This window comes from Eleginops maclovinus, chromosome 6 (assembly GCF_036324505.1).
Source record: "Eleginops maclovinus isolate JMC-PN-2008 ecotype Puerto Natales chromosome 6, JC_Emac_rtc_rv5, whole genome shotgun sequence".
Lineage (NCBI taxonomy): Eukaryota > Metazoa > Chordata > Actinopteri > Perciformes > Eleginopidae > Eleginops > Eleginops maclovinus.
The window spans coordinates 6624773-6651291 of record NC_086354.1 but is presented as its reverse complement, the minus strand read 5'-3'; the positions used below and the strand labels follow the sequence as shown (position 1 = coordinate 6651291).

Here is a 26519-nt window from a genome sequence, read left to right as displayed (position 1 = left end):
GGATTTAGTAATGTTCTCTGCATTGACTATCTACACTCATTGCAATTGTATTGGGGTATTATTCATGGAAAGTACTTCTGAAGAAATCATTTACAGCTCATGCCAAGAGACGTCTTTACGAGAATGTGTGTGTGCGCTATCATTCACATGATGAGGTAACAATTGTGTCCAGATGTTAGTTTAAAAAGCGGGTTTATAAATAGATAACATTACAACTAGAAATCATAATGATACGATTCAACAGTTGTGATGTGATTGTTTATTGCAGCAACGAAAATGTGAAGCGAAGCAAATTTGTATACAGTCGAAGAAAAAAGAAAAGACATTGTTATTTCAACAATTTCCTAACACATTCTTTATCCACACTTTTGGAACTTGAAAGTCCAACAAAGACCGGTATGGCGACCTCATTTCTATGTTTGTATCCTCAGCAAGATGCCAGTATTAGTAATGTAACTTCCAGGACATATCAGTTTAATCTCTCAAACTTTAAATGGTTATTGGACCATTTTAAAGAGGCTGGTGATCTTAAACAATTTAAGTTTTTTTGCCGAGGCACAGTGTATTTCATTAAAAAAACAAGAATTTGTGTGACCAGATTTAGCAGATTAGCTAAAGGAAGTCCAGGTTAACTACTGTTACATTCACTGTGTAATTGTTTAATCCCATATGCATTGATGTTTAACAATTTACATAATCCAGTGACATCATCTAAAAAAAACAAAGTGTTAACAGGCCTTTAACCCAGTAACTTTTGATTCTAGCGTACAACAGAAAAAAACTAAAGTCAAACGCGCAAAGTCTTTAAGTACTGTATGTAGACATTCAGCTCTATTATGCAGTCATGACACACAAAAAAGGCACAAGGTAATTTTAAACAACAATGAATTCACACAAAAAGATAGAATGTAACGTTCACACGGATTGAATCATCAAAAACAAACATTTTTTGTAAGAGGTGACCACCGCTCTAACCACTGGCCGCAAAGATGTTCGTTACAACACAAAAAATACACTTCCATGAAACCGAAAGAAAAGACGACACCTTATCAGATTAAAATGATACACAAATAAACCCATAACAATTTAAATTTAGCTTTTTTAGGTTACTGATGTTTTACAAAGAGCCTACTGCAGAGGATTAGGGCCACATGTGAACACAATTTTGAGATCTGACCAAAGGTTTTTTGAGTAAAGAGATAAAAATCAGAGATCAGAGATAATAGTCAAACTTCTGACTTTAATTTCTGAATTTAGACTTTTTTCTTAGAAAAAATCTCAAAAAGGTTTCACACGAGGCTGGAATCCTCTTCCATAAGAGCCAATGTCTAAGCTTTTCATAAGCGGGAAACATAAGCACGGTGAAAATGGGATCTAAAGATGCAGACATGGTGCAGCAATGTTCTGTATATTTACAAGCATTATGGGACACACTGTTCCCGATAATAAAACATCCACTCCTACAGTGAAATATGGAGGGCACTGCCTCCGATACGGACACACACTGGTAGGCAAAAACTACCTTCTTCTTTTATTCACATTATGGAAGACACTGCTTCCGATAATGTTGTGAGGATGAGAAGTGTACATGATGAGGGACCGGACCTTCCAGCCAGAGGCGTGATCAGGCCTCAACTAAGAGACCAATCCAGTGTCAGTTTACAAGGAAAAGAACGACGTCGGAGTTGTACATTGTTATCGTTTAGTGATTGTTCGTAACTCAGTCCTGGTCGACATGTACACTTCTTTATAAGCAGATGCTGCTCTTGATATTTCGACAGTATAACTGTCATAATTATGGAAGGCACTGCTCCCGATAATTATACACTATTATTTTTTTTCTCATTTTTTATAAAAGGCAATAAAAAATACTATTTATAGTGAACCCTGCCACTGATAAATAAATAACACAATAAATAGACGTACGGTTTGTTTCAGTGCCTTCAGACCTTCCCCCTTGGTTTTTCAAAGGCCTAGCGTTCATTTTTTATTTATTTTTATTGCTAATTGTAGCGTGGAATTACTTTGTAACGACGCCAGCGAAAACAGACAATTGTCCATATTTTTTAAACAAGTTCTGTGTAGGGCTGGGCCATATTATTTCGACCAAATAGAGCAATATCGTGAGGATAATGTAGGGTGGACCATTGGTGCATTTTAAAAGTAAAAGTAATACAATCACAATTTGGATAAATAGCATCAGTAATTCAACTACTTAGGAAAAAATATGACTCCTAGAACAGTAATCTCAAAGTAAGATAATGTCATCAATTTACTGTACTGTTCCTGTAAATGCAGGAAGTGACATCACTAATGATATCCAAATTATTCAAGGTATTGATATTACATTGGTATATTGCCCAGCCCTAATTCAGTGCAACAGAACTGCGGTTTAATTGTCAATTCATCCTCTGCTCCATTTAGGCCACTCACACATTGCTGACTATGAACAGAGTTGCAAGTTTTGCCGCAGAAGGAAACTTAAACTTCCGATAAAAAAGGTTTCAGGTTTAAACACGAGGCGACAGCAGCAGTAATAAGACCAGCAGTTTGGATTTGAGATCATTAGCTCGTATCATACTGGCATTTTGTGTTTTGTTTATCTGAACAGCTTTACACAGACGTACTGTGACTCATTTTAAGTGCCACGTAACGGGGCCGTTTGAAGGTAATTGTTGCTAGCACCGAAGTATTCACAATACTGCATTTCCTGCAACGAAAAACATCCATCTTGTTAAGGCGTAAGGCTTTTTTTATATCAGTGAGAATTTCAGAAAGGAGAAACATGAGCTCCATGACTCAAATGTTGAAAGAATTACGGAACGGCTCAACTTTAATCTAAGCTTAGATTCATTTTAAAAAGCTGTTTTACTTTGTTGGCTGTGAATAAGACGACCAAATTATCAACGAGGGAGGAAGTGGAGAGAGTTACTTTTTGTTTTAGACTTCATTATCAAGAGCCCACACGTCCCCTGCCAGCGAGTTGGCGCAGCCCTGGATGGTCCAAGTGGTGAGGGCGAACTGGTTGTGGAACAGGTTGGCGTCCGCTTCGGGGTTTTCCAGCTTCAGGGCCTCCAGGTGGCTGTAGAGGGCCTGCATAGTGTGGGGGCCGGAGCCCATCAGGATGTGCCGGAAAGGACTCTCTCTGGGGGACGTGTAGGGGGACAGTAAGTTCCTTTCCACCTACAGAAACAGAATGATGGAAAGGATAAGTCTTTGTCATTTCGGAAGGATGATAAATATTGGATTAGTCTTCAAAAGTTTTTCACAATGTTGTTTTTACAGTTAGAAAACTGTTTAAGCAATAAGATAATTAGTTTCACTTTTATGATGCCCCTTAAAAACTTGTTTTAAAAAAAAGGCAAAATCTTAATTTAAGGTTGTAAAAGCAGCTTAGTTTTTGAGTTTAAAATTAAAATACTTGCATTAAATTAATAGTGGCCTGGCAGAATAAACAACAACCCATCAATCATTTTCCGTAACTCACTTTTTCTATAAGGGTCGTCCTTGTCATAAGAAACTCTTAAACTACTTTTTTAAATTCCACTTTTATACATAAAAAGTGTCCCCTTTGTTAGGAGATTCGGAAAGTTTCAGGAAAAAAAGATTCTCTCTCTTTTTGTCCTGATCCATTTATATAAAAACCTGTCCAGAAATGAGCAGATCAGATCTCACTTTGTGATGTCACATTGTTTTTTGAGGGGTTTTGCACCTGCCCACTTTATCACCTGGATCTCCTCCTAGGTTGCGGTCGAATTGTCGGTTTAGCTTAGGAAGGTTCCTAACAGAGCGAAATTACCCGGAAGTACCTCAGTGGCAGCCATGATAAGAGCTGTTGGAATTCTCTAGATGATAGGAAAGGAGCTCTGAAACTTCCTTTATGACCTCCTTGAGTTTGAGAAAATGCTGTCCCACAATGCTTTGCGGCCGCAACCTTTACCATGACACAACATTCGGCCGTTCACGGAAACAGCCGATCATGATGAGAAATGCGTTTCCTGAAAGTTATGGTGCTTATTAAGCAGTTTAAAACGTATACCGTAACTTGCTTTAGTGCTTTGTTTTGAACGTTCAGCACTGTATTAATCAAAAGGAGAAATATGAATGTTACTTTTTTACTGAAATGATCCAATAATGTCCACATTGCAGTGTTTACTGAGCTGTGTGGGGTTGCTCAAACGTTTTAAAACATGTTTGAATTGTGATATACAAAGTGATAGGTTAGGGCATAACTAGTTTATAATAAATACATTTGTATTTATTTAAAAATATTTTCATACAATCGTATGTATTGGGATTCATGTGGATTAACACATGTGGACCGGAGGGTGAGGGTGACAGCATAAGTTTCACTTTCCTTTGTAATTTCAATTCCAACCTTTGTAATGAAGAATATATGTCTCTCTGTGGTCCTCGTTCATAAAGCATAAAACAGCACCATCAGAGCACGGTGCAAAGTAGATGCGCTTTCAGTAGTCCGCTTTATAGAAACCTGTAGTTCCCAACAGCAAACGCACATCAATAACGTCCGCTGGCGCATCATGAATACTTGGGATAGTGTAAGTGCAGTCGGATTCTCAAAGCACCGCAGTCTCTTTTCCTAAGTCCTTTTGAATTACACGTAACACTGTGACGTTTCAAGCAAAGGTCAAGGAATAGTAGATAGGAATAGACGAAAGGAGCTGATGTTTTGCCAATTAGACGGTACCCCTAGAGCAGCCTTTCTCAAAGTGGGTGCCGCGGCACACTGGGGTGCCCCCTGACTGTGTCAGGGGTGCCGCCAAAAAAATTACGTATTTTGACAAAATAAAAAAAATTAAAATCCCTCCCCAAAAAAAATATTTAAATTTGAATACATAAATACATTATTTTACCTACTAATGGATTACTAACATTGTGAATTAATGTTGATAATGTATATAATTTTTATTTAAAAAAAATAAATTTTAAAAATCTGACTCGCGGACCCGCCCACCGGGGTCAGATGCCAGCGCAGCGCATTGTTTGATTTAACTGCGAAAATACATTTAATTTCAAAAAGAGCAAGGAACAAGCAACAACAGCATGGATCGTTTTTTAAAAAGAAAAGCCCCACAAGAACCGGACATGATTGCCTGTAACATGGAGCCTCAGCCTGCATGCGAGCCTTCGTCCACCAGCCCTGAGTCTGCATCATGGCTTGTTTGTGTAAGTGTGAGAGCGTGCCTGCGCTCTGCGTGCACGTCGACCTCTCTCTCTCTCTTCCTCTCTCATTGTGTGTGTGTGTGTGTGTGTGTGTGTGTGTGTGTGTGTGTGTGTGTGTAGGTGCGCAGATGGCACGGATGGAAACACGGACTATGATGACATTTTTTAACCTGCATCTTTTTCTTATCTTATTCATTGTATCTCATTTTATTTATTTGTTGTCATGTCTACCCCCTTTATTTTATTTTAACTGCATCCGGCACTTCATTTGAGTTCTCCTGGTCTCAATTTGTTGTTGAGTTCTTGTTTACTTCTTGTGGTTTTATGACATTTGTGACTGGTTTATTGTTTTCTGAAGCACTTCTGTGTTTTTAAAGGTGCTGCTAGATAAAGTTCCTATAAAGTTGTTATCATTATTATTCACAGTTCGTGTTGCACTTTACTGTCCCGTCTAAATAAACAGGACATTTGCATTTATGTTTAGGCTATGCAGTTATGCAGTGTCGTTTTTAATCATATTTTACATTGGGGTGCCTTGAGATTTTATGCACTTTTGAAAGGTGCCCCGACTGAAAAAAGTTCGAGAAAGGCTGCCCTAGAGCGCCATTGTTTTTTTTTTAACCAATCATCTCTCAGAGGGGCGTGGCCAGCAGCAGCTTGTTAGCATTTAAAGCTACAGACAGAATCAGCCCTTTTTGAACAGGGCTGAAAGAGGGGTTTTTGGCATGCTAAAATGCATGCTCTGTTTGGTATTTTGAGCACAAAAATTCAGAGACATGTTCTGTATATATCATAGACATATCCTATATTGTTGAAAAAAGTATAATAGGGGACCTTTAAGGGTGGTCCTTGTCATCAGAACTCTTGAACTACTATTTCTTTAACGGTCCCTGTTGCCCGAAGTTCCCTTTTGCTCAAATCTACTATAGGACTCCCCCTTGATGTCCAGATTTATCTTCGTGATAATATTCTGTTCTGGTTCTTACCGTCATTATGCGGTCGTTAAGGATACGGCACATCTCAATGTCATCCATGTTGCTGTTCTGGATGTCTGACGCCAGCTTGGAGGAGGCTCGGCTGTAGGAGCCGTAGGCAGACATCAGCCATTGCATCGTCAGCGCCTTGGGCAACACATGCGGCTGCACCTGCAACACACGGAGCAACACACTGTCGCTAGCTGCTCTGAAGACCAAAGAAAAAAAAAAGGAATGCACATCTTCTAGCCACCTCATCAGGGAGTGGTTGAAGTATTCACAGATGTGGAACACAATATTTAGAACTATGTTTTTGTTTAGAATCGTATATTTACAGCACCGTCAATAAATATATTTTAAAAATATACTTTAAAACTTTATGGTACCCTTTAATACTTCTTGGGGTTTTCCCCTTCCTGTAGTGTGTTAGGTTTTAGTGCATGTAAATGGTCTGCAAAGGCTAAAATCCCAAAGTTTTCTCCAGAGGGAGCTTCTCTCCCAAACATTCCTCCCCCCACCCTGCCTGAAATGCCTTCACTGGACTCTTTGATTACTTCCTTACAAAATGACATCACTATGTAATACTGGTGTTACTATTTGCTAGCGCTCCAACACATTGTCATCTCTAAGCGGTTTACCAAATCACAACAGAGCCGGCCAGCTCAACAATCAGAGCAGACTGGGCTCTGGTTTCAGACAGAGGGTGAAAAGGGGTGCTGCAGCAAAGGCAGTATGAGAAAAATAAAGAGCTTTTTGATCATTAAAGCATGGAGACGCAGTAGAGGCACAAAATATGAACTGGGAAATAAACATAATATGGCCCCTTAAATAATAACTTCTACTTGTACTAAAGTAAAGAGTCTGAGTACTTCTTCCGCCTCTGCACACTGCTCCTTTATTCGGCCACTTTACAAAGCTGGACTATCATTTGGGAGAAAAGAGAAATAACAGCGGACGCATACAAACTTACCCGCAGCACAGAGTTGAACTTGTTGTTGATCTGAGACACGCGACTACTTATGATTTTGCTGTACTTCATCACGTCCATGCGCAGCAGATGATCATGGACCAGCCTCAGCACCATATGACCTGCGAACCGCGTGGCGATCGCCGCCAGGTCGGGCACATGGCTGTACGTGGCTAGGTTCAGTTTCGCCCGGGTGTCCAGCATGGTGCGAAAGAACGGGTAGTCCTGAGAGGGGAACAAAAGACATGTTAGAAATAGAGACGACACGATCTTTAATGTAATGGTTCTTCAGCTTCAGAACGTTTTACAGACATGTTTTAAATGTCAGTGTGTGGCTGCAGGAATAGATTTTTTGGAAAGGTAGAGCTAGGTGTAATTTGCATAACAACAAACATCATGGTGATGGGGGGATTAAGGCACTGGATTATTGCTTTGATGATTCTTCAAGTTTGTATTTTCATTCATTTTCATTGATTAACGAGATTTTCAGCAAAAATAATAATAGTTCCATGAGAACTTGCAGTGCTTGTAATGTTTCAAAAACATTTAATATAATTTGTAAGGTTAAAATACTGCTTTGTAACAATTGTTTATTTGACATTGTTCATAAAGTTATTTGAATGCATTACTTCTTGTCAGAAAATGCTAGAAACTCACAGAAGCCTCATGTTTAGGCACCGTTATGATCTGTTTGCATCTGCATGGAAAGACTGACCAATCTATGTATTAAATAGAAACATCGAGGTTTGTTGGATGGAAATATGTTTAAGAAAAACTTAATGTTATATTTACTATGTAGGTAAGGGTGTTTGTACAGAGAACACAAGACTAAGTGTTTTTGCTTTCTGTACTTATCGTTACAGTTTTCACTCCATGTCACGGGGAAGGAGTTACCAGTAAAGTTTTTCAGCTACAAAGCTGACTCTTTTCCTTCATTCTGAGTTTAGCCTCGTGTTGCGGCTGATACAGCCCTGGAAAAACAATTATGAGACGACTCCAAATTCCAAAAATCATTTAACTCAAAGACATATAAATAGTACAACCAGAGAAACTGATAATGCTGCTCAGTCAGTAGGGGCTTGAACTGGGAATCGTAGGGTCGCCGGTTCAAGTCCCCGAACAGACTTGAAAAAATATGGAAAGTGGACTGCTACTTGGAGGTCCCAGTTCACCTCCTAGGCCCTGCTGTGGTGCCCTTGAGCAAGGCACCAGACACCTCCAATCCCCCCTCCCCATTGCTCCCCAGGCGCTGCACAATAGCTGCCCACTGCTCCTAGCACTAGGATGGGTTAAATGCAGAGGACACATTTCACTGTGTGTGCTCTGCTGTGTGCATGTATGTGACAAAATAAAGAGGGTTTCATCCTCCGATTCTATCTATCTGGTCCCTTCATTTTTTCCGGAGCTGTACATCCGGATAAGAATACTAAAGTAATAGCAATGAATATTGAAAACCAAAAACGGGAATTTATTAAAGTTTGTAAAACAAGTTTAGTTTTTTAGTTTGAAATTCTAATAAACCGTTTACAGTTTATTGAATTTTCTTTGGTTGTGTGTAATTATACTGGAGCAAATGTTAAAAGATGGATCACTGTATGGTTCAAACTGATGATGTGGCAAACTAATACAATACTATGAGTCTAAATAATTATATTTCAAAATAAAAAATAAGATCATAATACGCTTATTTTGCTTCTTTTGTGTAATTATACTGGATAAAACACTTAAAGGATGTATGAATCACTGAATTGATAAAACTGATGATGAGGATGAAGGTGCACGCTATAATATAAAAACTATGCAACTTTAAATAAAAAAATACAATCCTTATACTCTGAATGAGTGGCTGATCACAATTGACTGACAGAGGTCTGACAAAATAAACAACATCTCACAGATGTATAACAATTTTCAAACAAATGTTGCCAAATTCTGATTGGTGCAAGGAAGTAGGTGTCATCACCACATTTGAGAAAGAAGGATGTTCTGGGCTAGGTTGAAATTGGCAAAACAGGGGATGACTTACCAAGTTCCCGGAGGTGAATCTGAACGATAATGACGGGATGCCCGAAAAGGCGAGGAAAGGATACGCAGCGTTATCCAACTTCAGAGGCTCCAACCTGGGAAATAAACAAGATGGTGCTTGAGCTGTGCTGGGAGGAGAACACTATCCTATACATTCCAGCAGGGGATGTGATTCTAGTGTGGACGAGGAGGGGATGTATGACACGGAGGAGAGCAGTCGGACTTACACATTGGCTTCCAAGTTGTTCTTTGCGAATTCAGAATAGAGAGTCACAGCTTTGTTCAGGGAGGTCACCTGAGGAGGAAATCATGGTAATGCAGGTTCAAGCTCAACATTCACACAAATATGGAAATCACCGCTGCCCACCGTGCACATTTTGGGGTTTTTCTGTTTGCTGTGTATTATTGATTTACGTCTTGAATATAAGCGATAGCGTTTATTTTTACTTAAAACGTTTTTTTATTATTTGATTCATTTCAAACGTGTAAACAATAAAACAAAAACTAATAATAATGAAATGAAATAAGAGAATTATGAGACTGTACAAACTTAAACAGTATGAAATTGATAAACAAAAAATATAATTGACTTACAAATGATATATAAACAATTGATCTGCCTGATTACACATCCGAAAAGATCTTTATTTTAACATTTTTCTCTTTTTTAGTTATTTTGATTGTGGTACAGTTTGTGACATGATCGCAAGCAGTGCCGCCGCTCCCATAACGCGCATTACGCGCTGTGCGTAGGGCACCAAGTGTCGAGGGGGCACCACCAAAAATAGCCTAATGAAAAATCGTCATAATAATTATAAGGCCGAAATTATTTCAGTAGACTATAGAAATATGAGGCACTTTTTAGGCATACTACTCAAAGGTACCGATGGTGCCCCCCTCTCCCCTCCCCCCTCCCCTCCCCACTCACTCATCACAACTCATAATGTTTTTTTATTGGGGGGGGGGGGGGGGAGGGCATCATGAAGGAATTATGCTTAGGGCACCAAAATGGCTAGCAGCGGCACTGATCGCAAGGTGTGTGTATTGCCTGAACTGACAACTACTGGTCCAGTAAAAAAATTGGAGGTCAGCTTGTAAATAATTCAACTTCTGACAATCCTGCAGGCTTGTATTTATCCCCCTTGTTAAAGTCTGTGGATTTACCTCCTTCAGAGTGCTCTCGATCAGGCCGTGCAGTAAGGGGCTGGCTGCCACTCTGAAATAATTCTGACCTGGAAAAGAGGATTTAAAATCAGGCATTCTGAACATCACATATTGCAGGTAAACTCTAGGAAGCTGTTACATATTTAAAAAAGTCTAGAAATCTGAAGCCGATACCCGTTACAACTCCATCCAGGTCGATGTAAGCGAAGGCTTTCATGCTCAGAGAGGAAAGATAGCCCTGGATTTACAAAAGAAATAAAGGAACAACAATCAGGTTTACTGTTGCATAAAAGCTGCTGATAAAGAAAAAGTCGATGTGCAATTCTCACCTCCAGCCACTCGGTAGCGCCAACACTCCCATACTCTCCAGCGCTCCAGCTGGCAAACACAATGCTTCTCCTGGGCTTGAAACCATCTGTCAAAGAGAAAAGAAATACATGTTAACAAAACAAGAATAGCTCTCGCTATAAAGTCAATAATTAAGATTTAGACTAAGCATATTTTTGGAGATTTTCTTAAACCTATTCAAAGATTTCAAATCAGAAAGGATCTGGCATGAAGTGTAGATCCATCCAATCAATATTATCCTAAATCAAAATACGGCATTATGACATATATAATTATCAGCTCAATATTTTAAATGTCTTATATTTAAATGAACATATGGAAGGAATTACAGGTCTAAAATGACCTGTTTTTTTAATAAGCTTTTTATTTTTTTAAAGGGTGGAATTGATGGGCTAGCTATATAAAAAGGACAGATATGACATCATCAACGGTATGTATATATAAAATATTGTGTTATCAATAAACTGGCTAAAGCAATGCATGAATATAGATCACTCTTCTACTAATATGTTTAAATGGCAGGAGTCCCCCTGTAGAAGAACGTACGGAGGCTGACAGCTGCAAACACGTTACAATGGAGAACCCTAACAAAGGAGAAACACGCTGCAGCATCAGAAAGGATGCAAAAGAAATATCTTCACCGACGTATCGAAATATGCGCAGAGTTTACTAAAAGTGCTGCATAAACAAAATGCTGCAACAATAATATGCTGCAAATACAGAAAGAAGCTCAAAACCAACTGACACTAGGGGACACAGCAGGGACCGGAGCTATTGTGGACATTGGGGATTATAACGGTGGCCAGCTGTCACTGTTGGCAGAGTTAGTCTGTTTCATAACTGATAGTGTTTTGTCAGTACATTTGAAATAGCTAGGTTAACTGGCTAGCTTACATTCAGGTTTCCTATGACAGTTAGAAAAACATTATAACCCCAGAAATATGCATCCCTTTAAAGTGTCTCCTGGTGTGCGTTGTGTTTTGATCTGGCAGAATTCAATATTTGCAGCAGTTTTAGTTTCTCTGCGTTTCTTTTACTAAACAATGTGCTTTTTTTTATCAAGTTGGTAAAGATATTTCTTCATTTGCATGTGGGGGGACCCAGGTACCCCTCAAAAACAAGCCTTTTTGCTATTCTGGCTCCTATATGGTGGAATGAGCTCCATCAGGACAGCAGAAACTTCTTTTGATTGTAGCTTGGCTAATAAAAAAGTACTTGTTTCTGCACTTTCCTTGTTGTTTGAATCTTTATGGTTTTTGCACTTCTTGTAAGTCGCTTTGGATAAACGCTTCAGCCAAATTTAATGTTGTACATTTGTGTTTTTATAACCGAATCGTATCTGAAGCTGCAGCGTGTTTCTCCTAACCGAGTTTTGGGCCGATGTGATGCGTTTGCGCTAGTCGGCCACCGCAAGTATCAGCTGGAGATTGCTTAAAAACGGTATCCCTAACTAAGCCTACTGTAGTCTTCACCATATTACACAACTGGGTCGAAAAAACAACCTCACACAATCATAAAATGAAAGCTCACCATCTCGTTTTGCATGCGACTCACATAGCCGTTACTAGAAAAAGTGTCCGTGGCAGATACAATGGTTACGTCTTTAAAAAGTAGCCAAAAGTGGACATTATGCCCGGAGTGATTTACACATACCGGACATGAACAGACTTTCCCAGTTTGACTGACATGAATGACCAGGTAAGGCTGAATCAGCTGAGTCTTACCGTTCTTCACCATATCTGAGATGGAGCGTGCCAGCTCGACAAGGACGCTGGTGCCGACGGTTGATGCGGCAAAACCTGCACCACAGGCGTCCCTCTGTGCGCCAATGACCACATATCGATCTACGCCAAAAAGACATCACCACTGTTACACAAAACCCAGAATTCTGAATCACAGTATTGGTTATTGTTAGATAAAAATCTCCTTGTACCTGGATCCACAAAGCCTTTGAAGACCCCGAAGACATTAGTAATCTTTTTCTCTCTGAGCACGTTGTTGACGTTCACAGTAATAACATCGTTGCGACTGCCAAGTTTGTTGGAGGATACCCACTCTTCCGGCGCATCGGGACCCCCCAGCTCTCTGTAGGGTGAAGCATATTAACGCTATGTGAGCTGCAACAGGGTCAAATGTAGTGCATTGTTTCAGGGGGTCCACAGATTATTGAGGCATACTTCAGAATGCTGTTGGCCATGTCGAAGGTGATGGTCTGGGCCAGGATATTTGGCAGGCCTGAGGACTGGACAGGTGGGAACTGGGTGTGGTTGAAGGAGGGGAAGCCTGGGGTGTAGGGATCCCCTGAACCAAGGTGGACCTGTGGGAGAGGACAAAAGACGGTTGGATGAAAAGACAGGCATTTTACGATTGCTCAAAAATATGATTTCTAAGGTTTTATTTTAGTTTTAAAACTTCATCATTTGAAATTAAGAAAACTATATGAAAAAAAAGGGGTAATATACACATTCACTTCTAAACTCTTAAGTCATCTCCTTCGCCAACATAAGTCATCTTAAACCAAAGACTCCTGTTGAAGAATTATTTTAAAGGCTTAATCTCTTGTGCTAAGCATTCAACTGCAGGCTCTACTTCAAAATGTTTTTAGGAGAGAAAAGTGGAGTTGTCACACTAAATACAAATAATGTATGGTTAAAAATGGTGTTTATTATGTTGGTTGTTGGTTTTATTTAAAATCATACATTTCACATTGCCTTGTCTGAATATTGCTGATAATGAAAAGTTAAATTCTTTTTTCTTGCATAAATTATCATCATTATCTTTATATTTTTGTGTATAAAACCAGCCTACAATTACTATATCATTTATCCAACTATTTCCAGGACAAAATATTGGCGAAAAAAAAAGTGTAGTCGAGTTACAAACAAACAGGGATCAATAAATCGCTATATGGCACAAATGGGTTTCATCTTCCAACAAAATGTTTCTGTACAGTCCACACTCACATGTCCATAGAGCTCAGTGGTTCCACCAAAAGAGGAATCAGAGGGGTATGGGTAGATCAGCACAGCAGCAGCACCCATTTTGGCAGCATTGGCTACCTGAAAGAGAACAAAAACATTTTGAAAAGATTAGTCACCAACTATAAAATCATTTGTAAAAATCCACACAAAAACTAATATTATTCATACTGAACTTCTGACTCAAACCACCCACCTTCTCAGCAAAGCTGATCCGACCAGCCCTGACCAGCATGACCTTGCCAGTCATATTGATGTTATGATCTCTCAGCGTCCTAAAGTCCTTCTCCTCCCCGAAAAACGCATACAAGACTTGACCCTTGAACAAAGATTCAAAAATGCAGTTAGTGTATAATTCTCAGCTTAAAAAAAAAAAATGTCTAATACTTTCCATGACGCTCATGTCTAAACAGTAGAATACATTCATGAACTGCCTTATAAAATTCTTAGAACACAAGTTATATACATAGTTACAAGCACTTAGTCATAACACATTACTGATAAATGCTGGTCACTCCCTGACATTCTTGGCCAGGGTCATGTTGTTTGATTGTGCCATTTTAAATGACTAGCACTCTTGGCTTATTTTGCCGATTTTATGATTTTTTTTAAACAAAAAAATCTAAAGATTCTAATTTATTAAAACTATGGGAATTTAAATTACGTACGATCCACGCAACAAAAGAAAACGTGTCAGTGAGTGAAAAGCGATTGAAGTATTATGAAACTGACTTTAGAAGTCATATAATGATTCACAATTCCTTATACTTATTAAGGCTTTTTGAGGATTTAATACAATAATTAAACTATAAAAGTGGCATTAGCAGATTATAACATGATAACTATGTTAATAATGCCATATCCACGCTGGTGCTTACCTTTACTGCTCCGTTGGCACTGTAGGACAGGAATCCCTCTGGATGCTCCTCCTTCTCCTTGTAATGATATGTGTTGTAGCCAGACGCTGGGGGGTCCTGAACCTTAACAAAGTGCTCGTCAGTCCAGGTTTTCATCCCGTACTCTTTGAACCTATTGAGCACCTTTTCTCCCAGAGCTTCATCACCCGGGGAACCCGCCCGATGGTTGTCACTGGAGAACTCACTAGGACAGGAGGGAATAAAACACGATGGGGGGGAAAAAAAAGGGAGACAAGAAAACAGGAAGCGGCTCCCTTTTAAAAAGACATTCTTAACCCAGACTCTTAAAAAGGCAAACTTTGGGGTTTATATTTACCTAAAGACAGAATCAAGTTTGTCTGCCGAGACTTTTTCAGCAAGCAGCTTTTTGACCTTTTCCCAGTTCATGAGGGGGGCAGCACCCGTCTCGACGGCAACAACTTCGTCAAAAGGGACCTTGGAGGCTACACACGTGGGAACCAAGTCCTTCTTCTCATGAACCAAGTAGCCAATCAAGTAGCCTGTAAATAGTAGCAGCTTTGTATGAGGAACAGGCAGGGAGACAGAGACAAACTGAAAGCAGCATAACACTTCCCCTGTCAAATGCAGTAAATTAATCAAATATTTTATACAAAAGGCTGAATAGATATAAATGCTTGTAGGTGACACCAGTTTTCCTGCCCATTGGCTTAGAGCAGGTCCTCGGAACATCAATGTCCCTGAGACAACAGCCTATAACTGATTTGGTTTTATGCTGTGTGATTTCCCTGTTTTCTTGTAACAACATAAAAAGATAGGAAGATAATAAAAATGAGTGGCCCCATGATAGATCCTAGAGGAACTCCAAAGGTGTTTTAGAGTCATCCAAACTTAATATAAAGCACAGAATCTTCAATCAACTGCCTCTTACCGATGACAAAGATGAGCAAGGTGGCGACAGCCATGAAGCAGAGGTTCTTTGGTGTGCGCTCGATCTTTTGAGCCACATGGGGATTGCAGTTGGAGTTGTAATTGTGGTGGTCTCCCACGCCGTTGCCCCCTGTCTCCCTATCCATGTCCGACGACAGCTTCATTTCCACCTGGCTGTTATCACCTTCCATGTTCTGGGTCAGGTTGAAACGTGTGTAGGAGTGAGGCTCCCCGTTAAACTGTAATGACAGAAAGATATGAGGAGAAAATATGGTTTATTATTTGGCTACGAAAAAAGATTTGAAAGAAAAAAGGAAGCAGGCCATCAGCAGGCCAAGATCTGAAGCATTTAAGTGTGATAAACCTGCAAGAAAATAAGAAATCAGAAAGGGGGCAAACACTTTTGCACACCACTGTAAATCTTTTTTTAATGCCTAAATAATGAGTAACATCTGAACATTTGCTCGGTAAACTGACTTTGATTTCTGAAGAATCATAGTGAGGCTTTCAGGCAGAAAAGACCACAATCTCCTAATGTGACAATAACAATAAAAAAAAATGAATAATATGATTATATTTAGAATTTCAAACAAGTATATTACAAAATCTACGCCTTTGTTTCTGGAGAGCTACAATAGAAAAACACGGAGGGCCTTTGCCTTGAGAGACAAATGGAGAACTATTCCCTGTTTCGGCCTTTTTTTATTTTTAATTCGGCAAAAAGTCTGACAGGAAGTGGTTTGTCATTGGTGGAACCAAAACGTAATTTCTGTGCATCTTCAGTTGCCTTTCTATTAAAGATCATTTTGTCGTCTACTTGTTTCCCAATTGTATTGATGCACGTACTGTACTTAAAAAGGGTTGGGTTGTTTCTATATTTAATATCAAGAACTATACATTACAACTTATTATGCCTTTGTAAATGATGCCTTATTTAAAAGTGGTACAGTTTCACTTCCTTGAGATTCATTTAAATAATATGCAACAACAACCGGACTCTTCAGGATAATTTCAGCATGGTGTTGAGGTCAAGTAACATTTATTTGTTCCCAGGATGAAAGAAAAACCTTTAAATTATACAATATAGTTATTTATAATGAAACGCGTTGTTTTTATTTTAAGAGGTAACAAGGAAATGACACAAGGCATGTCATTTTAGGATTTATGTTTTAATACTCACAATTTTTGATATTGTTGACCTTGCCTGGTCCATGGTTGCTTCAATCTAAAAGATGAAAACAAAAAAGGATATCATGAGTGAAACATTGTCAAAGTTCCCTGCAGAGGGAGTTTGGCCTCCATTGGACTCCTTTGTTTACTTCTGTAACATAGTGACATCACTATATAACACTTAGGCTTCTATTGGCTAGCCTTCAAACACACTGAATCTGATTTGCTGAGGGGCAGGACATCTCTTACCAGTTGACAATCACAACAGAACCAGCTAGCTAAAACCATCAGGGCAGACTGGGCTCTGGTTTTACACAGAGGGTGAAAAAGGGGGTGCGGCACATGCAGTATGAGAAAGATAAAGAGCTTTTTGAAGCACAAAATACAATGTTGAACATGACAATTAACATATGTCCCCTTGACTGTCGTTAACCAACATTAACCCCTCATAGACTTGATGGTTTTTAATAAAATACGTTTTCTTTTATTAATACAACTCCCTTTTTCAGGTTTAATTTCAATACAGTGACTACATTGTTACAGTTTCACTTCTGGGAATAATTAGGTGTCCAAAGAACACGTCCCACCTCTTGCCCAAACATTCATAGGGTTTCCTTTTCTGCTAACTTGAAAGACAGCACTGTTCCTACACAAAAGACCAGTGTCCAACACGGGTCAACACAGACACCATGCCTCCATGTGAACTCTATTGCCAGGAGAATACAATAACAGAATAACTAGCTGCAATTACAAAGAGGAGCCAAACAAAGCACGGTTTCAATTTTTCAGAAGAAACAAGACCTGAAATGCAAGTCTTCTGTACATATTTGCTTTCATATAGTATAGCCATATCAGTGAAATAAGAAATATGTGTGCGTCGGCCCTCAGGGGAGAGGCTTGTTATGTGAGGGGGTTCAGGTACAGAGGGACGAAAAGCCTGTAACTCTTTTGTTTGACAAAGACTACCTAACCTTTTTGCGCAGATCCTTATACATATAATCATTCAACCATAAGAACAATCATCGCATCTAACATAAATGCAAATTTGGTGTCAGAGAAACTATGTTACAGTATAGAATTTCTATCCACCCAGCGAAAAAATGTCTATTGATTTGCTGATATTTGACACTTAGGAAACTGCAAAGTCATTTCGTGGCATTGTACTGCTGTTTTTCAAAGTAGGCTAAGGGGGTTTTTGAGTACCAATTGTGTTTTCTGAATACAACCGACTTCAGAGCCCGAATCACTATATACGCCCATACCAAAGGTCACCAAATACAACTTAACTATTGATTAAGCTTAAAAAAGGTGGCATGGGTAAGTAATGTAGGTAACAAACACAAAATTAGCTGTGGTTTAAACAGTGTATTTGACTACAATGGTCAAGAGGTTTGAACAAGGCTAATGACAGACTTAAATGACCCTTTGTGATAATAAGGCTTACAAGCTAAACAGCATAAATCTATTTAGAAAAAGCATGCAAGTGTGGGGTTTTTATGACATTAACTGAACATTTGCAAAAGCGTGATAAGCATGTTTTGACCCATCTGGCTTACCATATTCTGATTCACTGCAACCGTACTGGTGATTGGTCTGAATAATCAACACTGTAACTATACTCCTGCAGTGACATTTAAGCCTATTTGAGAATCAACCAATGAACAACATGTCGTATGCTACAGATCAACAACAGAAGCATTACTTCCATGTTCGCCATGATAGCCTTTTGTTGGAAATGTTTTTGTTTTTTTAATATAGCTTGAACAAAAAGGGACGTTAACAATAGAAGTAGTATAAAGTAACACCACGATTCTACAACAAATGCACCAGGCAGGGTAGAAAATAAGAAGAGAACCTGTCTAACCGGTAACATGACGTCACTAGACGACAATAGGCCATGTAACACGACTAGATGATTGTACTCGTTTGCCCCAATCTCCTGGTTGTATGTGGTTCTGTTCCCAATGTATTCTTAAATATACGGATCGGAGAAGGAATATCAGCACCGGACCTGATCAAGAAGGGAACGCTTCACCAAAGCAAACTGATTTTAAAAGAAAAAGACAGTATTTCAGCTAAAAGGATATAGAGTTTTCAAATGTGGCTTCAGAGCCTGGGATTTTCTTTTATAGACATACTTTGGTGCAAAGTTGTTGGCAAAATTATGAACACTCGGCGGGGACGCTATAAAATGGGACGCAGAGAAATCACAATTGTCCCCTCCAGAGGAAGAATCCCAGTTTTTTTTTCTCTGCTGAAGCTACATTGTGCACAACAAATCGGTTGACGGCAGATTAATTCAGTGAAAACATTATCACAATCTCTTTATGTAGTCTTGTTAGGTTAAGAGTTTGGCAAGAAATTGTATTAAATATGGTTGTTTGAGATGTTTTTACATCAACATAAAGGACATTTAGAGAGGGAATGATGACTCGTTTGACTTAAAATAGTTTTTAAACAGTAAAAATATGAGTGTAGGTTGAAGAACATGGGATACATTGTTTAGAATTGTTACCATGGTGTCTAATTGGAAGTGAATTGTAAAATGTTGAAGGTATTGTTGACAATGGCATCCTTTCTGGTATTGTGACATCCCCAGGCAAAGCTTATTTGTATTTCACATCATTGTAGGGTTTCTCTTTAAAATGAAGGTTTAGTTACATGTTGATAGGTGAAAAATTAACCAAAACTGACATTCCTACTGTTGTGTGCATATAGGATGATTTGGCTGCTCTTGACCTCCTATCCTGTCTGACCTCCAGCAACAAAACAGAACAACGAAACGTCACAAATAACCCTGTTCTTATCAAGCCAAGTAACAGAGAATTATATAGGTCAAACCATTACAACACGGACCGGACTTTGGACGGATTCAAACAATCCTTTGTTGACAGGAGGCTCAAGCACAATCCATATATTCCAAACAAGGTCTAATTTGGCTTCCAACTTTATTCGTGCACCATGTGTTCAGTTTATTCTGTAATGTTTAAAGGTTAAGGTTAAACTCAAATAGACAAAAAGACGCCAAGCTTGTCTGGATTGATAATGATGCGTGCAGTGCAGCCAGAAAATCATAGAGAGAAACTGTTAATGATCCTTACGCGCCAAATTACAAGCTCTGCTGGAAGGAGATCCCAAACTGGGCATTGCGTGAGGAGAGCTTGTGTGGGCAATTGCCAAGCGGACAGAAAAGCAGGAGGCAGGACTGCACTAATTTGCACTGCCAAAGAATGGCCTTGAAATCTCCAACAGCGTTCAGCATAGACAAAAAGCCTAGCCTTGAACTCTAAATGTTTTTCTATTTCAAGTTAGGATACACCATGTTGGAACCTAGCCACACAATAACTTACCTCTGCAAACCACTTTTGCTATGTTAAGCATTGTGAATGGCTAACTTTAGAACAGACCCTGGCCTCAGACAACCCTAGGAATCCATCTACTTCTACAACCTTGAAGGGGGGATACAACCCAAGGTTACAAACTTAACAAATTGGTAGCCTCATAGCTTGGTTTGCAACACAAAAGACAGACACTTGGAGAATATGGACTTCTAAAATGGTATCAGACCAGTCGCTTTGTATGGCTAATTACTCTGTAAAGGTGGGCAGAGCTCTGTCTATAATCTCACATACCAAACATACCAGCTCTTAATACTTTAATCAGATTAGCTGCTCTTTCAGTTGAGAGACCTATGGATATTAACATTAAACTAATCAGTAATGAAATAGGAACCTCAAACGAGACTTTTAACTCTATAAAATCTCCTCTAAAAAGTGATAGCATGGGCTTTGTGTCCTTGTGGGGGTCAGTTTGCGTAAAGCATTGGTCGAACCAAGACCACAAAGAGGCACTACTTGTATCGCTTGGTTAAATATTTTTTAGGGTAGTGTGTGCAGAGGGGAGATAGTAAGAGCAAACTTGAGTCACGCCCTTCTGGGAAAGACATGACCTGTTAGGCCGTCTTGCTTAATGATGGTGAGACAGCAGTCCCCTACATTTTAACAAGAGGTGATATCGGACAGAGGTTATTTGCAAACTGAGCGCTTGAAGTAAAAAAAAGTTGTGGAACAGACGGCCCTTTCTCACCTGTTATGAGGACCAACGAACAAATGAAAGGGAAGGCAAACTGCAAAGGAATTGAAAAGCTTCCAAGTGTTGCAAAAGTAGTCATCATCGTCTGCCTCAGCAAATTCCATTAAAAACCATTGGTTCTTGAATATTAAGTAGTGCTCACTGTGGCCAAAAGACTCTTGTTCTATCCTTACAACAGAACTATTGTGAACTCAGTTAGGGGTCAATGAGGGGGGGAAATAAGTCAGAATTGTTACATCTCTTCTCATCAAAATTAAATCAAATCATACTTATTTGCTAAATAGACTTTATTGAACATGCATGTGGTATTACTGTTAGCAAACTGTCCAATTACAGGTATTTAAAAACCCTGACATCATTTATCACCTCACCTTGAGAGGTTAAATTCTAACATAACAACATAGCATTATGTGAATTGCTCAGTATGTTATCCAGTTAAAGACCTAGCTCATTCTGTAAAAGGCAAGTAGGCTATGTTTTTAATAGCATAAAGAGATAGCATCAGATGTGCTTTTGATTAGAAGACATCACTCTACAATTCCAGGAAGAGCAAAGTTGTATTCCGACACGTACAGTGAAAGCTTCCTGGTGGTTAAGTAAAAATGCTGTCAAACTAGTGGTTGAGAAACTGGAAACACGACATAAAGCATGGGGATACAACAGTTTGAAATCAAAAGCGTTTTTAAAGCACAAAATGCATCTACATATGTACGAGACTGAGAAATTGAAGGTGCAAAAAGATAGATATCTTATGTTATAACTTCTGATTATATTAATAAAATCCTTATCCCACAAGTTAAACATTCACTAGTTTTTAAAGGCAATATAACAACCTTCAGCTGTGACTGAACAGATACCAAATCAAGTTCACATAAAAGTTTATAGAATACAAGCTGACAAGTCTAAACAAAAACTCATTTTCAAAGATTCGATGTGTTCGATAATTCCTTTCGTTATGGAATTTCCTAGGTGTGTCTCCTAAAAATTCCCAGAAATCATGAACATAACAATTCCTTTAAGAGCCCCCCATCCCACACTTAATCACAAATGAGTCTAACTCTGCAGGCGTCTTGCAACATAACGCTTTCCACCAAACTTTGTCCAATTTCGCAAAAGGACCATGGGACAGAGACATAAAGATGTAAAAAACATTGGCGTTAGCGAGTGAGGAAAAAAAGAGAAGAGTGTGGGAGACGAAAAAGAAACGGGGAGAAGGGGAGAGGGGTCAATGGCACGTAGGAGTCATTGTGCAGTGGCAAATCATGTGAGAGTCACATTGGAGAAAAAATGCAAGTAGCTCATGGGAAAATGGGGCCAATGTAGAACAGAAAGGCAGGCAAATCCCATGTATTAGGCCTCCAGATTTTTAAAAGCAGGACATTCTAAATAATAAACACAAGGAGCCACACAGGACATAATGTGAGCAGAGGACACAACAAAAACCTGCACTGTTAAACTAGGTTTCTTTTATATGAAAACACAAGTTACTGTAGTAAATTTCACTATAGTAAGCCCTGTACAGTGCGGTCCCACCAGGGGGCAACACAGTATATGCCTTTCTTTCAGATAATGTATTAGTTAAAGATACATTAAGGTAACTATTACTACTACAGACACATTAAAGCAGATCTTTTATTTTGAATGCTTTATTCAATAACTAGTTAAACCGGTTTCAATGTGGTTTTTATTTTTTAAATTAAATTAATTCACCTTGTCACAGAAAATAAAAGGCAACAATTTGGCTTTTCACCTGCTGCTAGTCTGAACAGGCTTTTTGATGCTTCAGTTATGAGTAATATCACAGTGTCACCACTTCCTCCATAACGGAATATAGCGCCAATGTTACCATGTGTTATTAAAAAAAAGTCCCATAAAAGCATTTTGAGCTTTATATTTGCACCTAAATATGGAACAGCATGTTGGTTTATAAAAATAGAAAACACAGTCTAGAATAGATGTAATATCTATGATTGTTTTAGTTATCATATCTTATCTCTGCAGTCTATTGCAGTCTGTCAAGGTCAGTCCACACAGGGACAGTGTCATGTCTACCTACTGACACGGTTACCCCTGGGGGTCATTCAGGGAGAAGAGCTGCATTTAACCCCAGCACTGTGCAGCAGACCACTAAAGCCTAGCAGGACGTGAGTACTTGCATCCCTCGCTATGGCGCCCGGGCAACGTGACAGCCACTACCGTATCTGAACGTTATTGTAATGAGAGGAGGCATGACTTCAAACAACACGCCTGCGCTGCTGCACGCTTTGTCTAACACGCAAGGACACGACAGCGTTAGCGTTACATTCATAAGTGTAACACAACAGGTCATACATTTGCCATGTGATAACAATCCCTCTGAGGTAAAACGGAGCTGTATTTGCTCCAGCCATGTAACGTTTATATTTCAGTACAATTACACCTCTTAGTTAGAGCTTAGCTGTATGTGAGTGGTACACACTCTGTAGGAAATGTTCTTTTACTCGAAGTCCAGGAGTAGATCTCACCTTCTTTTCTCCGAACAGCTTTGACCCGCTGACTTCTTCTGTGACAGCCTTTGACACGAGGTTCTGCTCCTACCTGCTGCTTCCTTACTTTCTGATGTAGTAGAGCCGGTGTCCTTGACCATGCGTCTTGCAGCTTTAACTATATGATTGGCCAGCACTTACTACAGAGGCGTAGCTACAACGTCACTTCCAGATCCACATATCGCGAGATCTCGTCCTATTCCTTTTGCTGGTGAAGCTGTGCTCCACGTAATTTTTGACACAGTATTCTTATGCGCATACGATGGGGCAACTTTTTGTATTTGTGTTGTACCATATATGTTTTTGTTTGAAGAGGAAAGCTGTTAAGAAATAATTATTTATTTTAAAACATCTCTTTAATCATACTATACTGCGCTTTTTAAGATCAAAAAGATACAGAGTTGAAATAAGGTCATGGTTAGTGGTGGGAAGCACCCGTCGTCCCTTGTGCCTACAAGATAAAACAATTTTAATATACAAATTTGATATCCTAGTTTACTAGAATATTTCCATTTTGTGCATCTACTTCAATATATTTCTTATTGGAAAATTGCAATTTGGACTCCTTTAGATTTATTTAATGGCATATTTATGGCATATTGTAGCCATAGCATGAAACCTGTTCATGTCATTTAACCACTTTTTTAATTCCAATATTATTTTAATAACATAGTTATAAATGTTGTAATCACACCAAAAATTGAGTGTGGGGAAAAAGCTACCTAAATTGTGGATTACCTTGAATAGCCCCCTGTGCGTATTAGGGACTTCCGAAGCCTTGAAATGAGAACAAACATAACACCAGTGTGCCACAGACTGTTCACTTTTCCGAACCAGACAGAGTTTTCTCTATGCTGCAGCTGTGATAATATCAACTTGGAAAAGGAAAGTGAGTGCAGGACTTTTTAGTTTGGTCAGCACAGTTTTTTTCAAGTTAGGTTGTCTGGGTCTATTCCTGCTCCCTTTTCTATGATCCACAATTAAAGCAGTAATATATAAGGAAAACTTAAATACAACATTTAAAACAAATGTCCAGCTTCTGGAGCCGTTTCTGGTATATTATTCAGTACAAAGACAGAGGATAAATGTGCTTTTACATAACAGATAAACACTCCTATTCCAAGAGCTTAAAGTGGACACAATATTGATAATTCGGCGCCTTGTTATGTCCATACAGACAGGGTTGACAAATCAGCAGCTCCTGGGATTGGGCCTTTGTGGTGGGTAGATGCAGAGCAGGCGTCTGTGGTGGTAAATTATTAGTAAGTCTTTGTAAACAGGTGGTTCTTTTATTTTTTTGATAGCTGGTTTTGCAATAACATTTATTTACTATCACATTTAATTATTGATTCTTGTACCAAAACAGCCCTAGCAAGGTTATGTGACTGTTCATTTAATTTGGGGTACTTTCTGTAATTACATGTTTATGGCTATTGCTAAGCTGCTAATGTATATTTTGTACAAACCATGTCATTGGGAGGTCTGAGCTTAGGTTTTAATATTTTTCCCACAGTGTGATCTTCCCACAGTTTGGGTCAAATTCACTGCTTCAAAAATGTTCAGGCAAGCTAATTAAAAGATCTATATTCTCGATATACATTAACCTCCTTGGTATTTTACAAGCTATATGTGCTTACCCTTATAAAGCCACTGTATATCTTCTGCTAAACAAAACACTGGACATGATGGCAATTTATTTCTCTTCTCTCTTCGAAAGGATTTAGAGTTCTGAAAGTTTAACAGCACTTTCCACGGTGAGTCGTTGTCCTAGTTTTGTGCGGTCCCATGGCCAAGAATGTCAAGTCCCACTAGAGGCTGTCAGCAGATTGAATGAATCTTTTTTCTGTGTAATTATTACTTGACACTCTGTGGCTGTTGTGAAGCAACAGGTAATACCGTCTTAGCCTGTGTTGCTGTTAACTCTGTGGCAAATGTGTTAAAGTGGACAGCACAGCTACATGTAAACTAACAGATTTCCACAATAATGAAAATTTGCCCTCTGCGGGACGATTAAAGGTATTCTGATTCTGATTCTGAATATCTGTACCTACTGTGTGAATAAATTACAGGGAATGTTTTCTCACAAAACATTTAAACTCAAGGTGGAGGAGAAGATTGTTCAGGGCTTTCCATGGTACACAAAAAATGTGTGCAGTTTGCAGAAGGTAGGCTAAAACACCAAACTGTGATGAAATGATTGAGAAACAACTCAAGCAACACTTTAGTTCCCTTCGTGAATGTGAAAACATCCTAATTTGTGAATAACTAACATTAAATCTATTCTTTGACAACAGAAGCAAAAGTGTATCCTCTTTTTTCCTGCACTTTCTATGTTGCCCTTCACTTTAATGCACTATAAAGTGGTTTAATCCGCCTATAGCAGTGTATAATTATAGTTCTAAGCACTGATTATTATTCAGTGTGCGTTATGATAATCTAAATATATGGGCAATTTATTAAGTAACTAACACTTCATAATTACTGGACAAGCACTGACATTTTTTTGAAAGGATAGAAGTGGACATTAATACATTCTTAGTTTAAAGCTGTAACATAATTACAGTTATAATGCATTATAGTATGACTGTATGTTTGTTTGCTTTAAGTGGTGAGAATAATCATTAAATCTAGTGACCACAGAGAGACTTCTCTCAGTATGATGTCTATAATGTGTTATAGCCTAGGCTTGTTACAAAGTGTTGATATAATTTCTTTATGTCAACATGTAAACAGCTAAATAATAATATCCCCACCTGGACAAGGAGACGTTAGAGAAGTTAACCATTAACATTGTAGAGGAACTTCAGCCACTTCAGCCACACATTTGAATAACGTCTGCAAACAAACTTGATATTCAGGAATGATTTTATCCCGCCGAGAATTGAAACTGCGGTTCAGAGTGAAATACACTCAGATCCAACTTTTAAAGGTTCACTATAATCGAATGCAATCCAGTATAACTTGATTAAGAAAGTCATACTGCTCATGTTAAATAGGTCAAAATGTGGTTATCATTAACCGGACTATAATTTGTTTGTCTCCTTCCTTTACAGTACATAAGAAGGGACGGATATTACAAACATCTCTAAATATAATGCAGTCAAGTACAACACCACCAGTAACTATGACGCCTACATATCATTTAAGTAACACCTCTATGAATATCTGTCCAAACAGAACATAGTAGGCCTCACAAAATAAGACTTTAAGGCAGAATAGTTATATTTGATAGCATTATATTGTGCTGTTGCTCGTTCAAATTTAGCCCGGCATGGAACTTGTCCTTG

The 26519-nt window shown here is 38.8% G+C and overlaps 1 protein-coding gene across 1 annotated transcript; it reads right to left on the bottom strand.

Annotated features, from left to right (window-relative positions):
- Positions 1-244: 244 nt before the first annotated feature.
- LOC134865784 (transferrin receptor protein 1-like) lies at positions 245-23352 on the bottom strand. The gene is made up of 18 exons (XM_063885500.1): positions 23212-23352; positions 16626-16670; positions 15447-15684; positions 14874-15057; positions 14519-14741; positions 13837-13959; positions 13626-13721; positions 12840-12979; positions 12596-12747; positions 12387-12506; positions 10644-10729; positions 10489-10552; positions 10315-10382; positions 9378-9445; positions 9152-9245; positions 7129-7350; positions 6171-6329; positions 245-3183 (listed from the first exon to the last, which is right to left on the bottom strand). Exons 2-18 carry the CDS (start codon positions 16656-16658, stop codon positions 2941-2943), a joined length of 2313 nt encoding a protein of 770 aa, XP_063741570.1. The 5' UTR covers positions 16659-16670; positions 23212-23352; the 3' UTR covers positions 245-2940.
- Positions 23353-26519: the final 3167 nt, after the last annotated feature.

Excerpts from the sequence above, each read along its gene's own strand:
- LOC134865784 (XM_063885500.1), bottom strand. The coding sequence starts at position 16,658 with ATGGACCAGGCAAGGTCAACAATATCAAAAATT. Across the intron at positions 13,960-14,518 it reads GTGCCAACGGAGCAGTAAAG|GGTCAAGTCTTGTATGCGTT; the intron begins GTAAGCACCAGC and ends TCTTTGTTCAAG. Across the intron at positions 9,246-9,377 it reads AACAACTTGGAAGCCAATGT|GTTGGAGCCTCTGAAGTTGG; the intron begins GTAAGTCCGACT and ends TTTATTTCCCAG.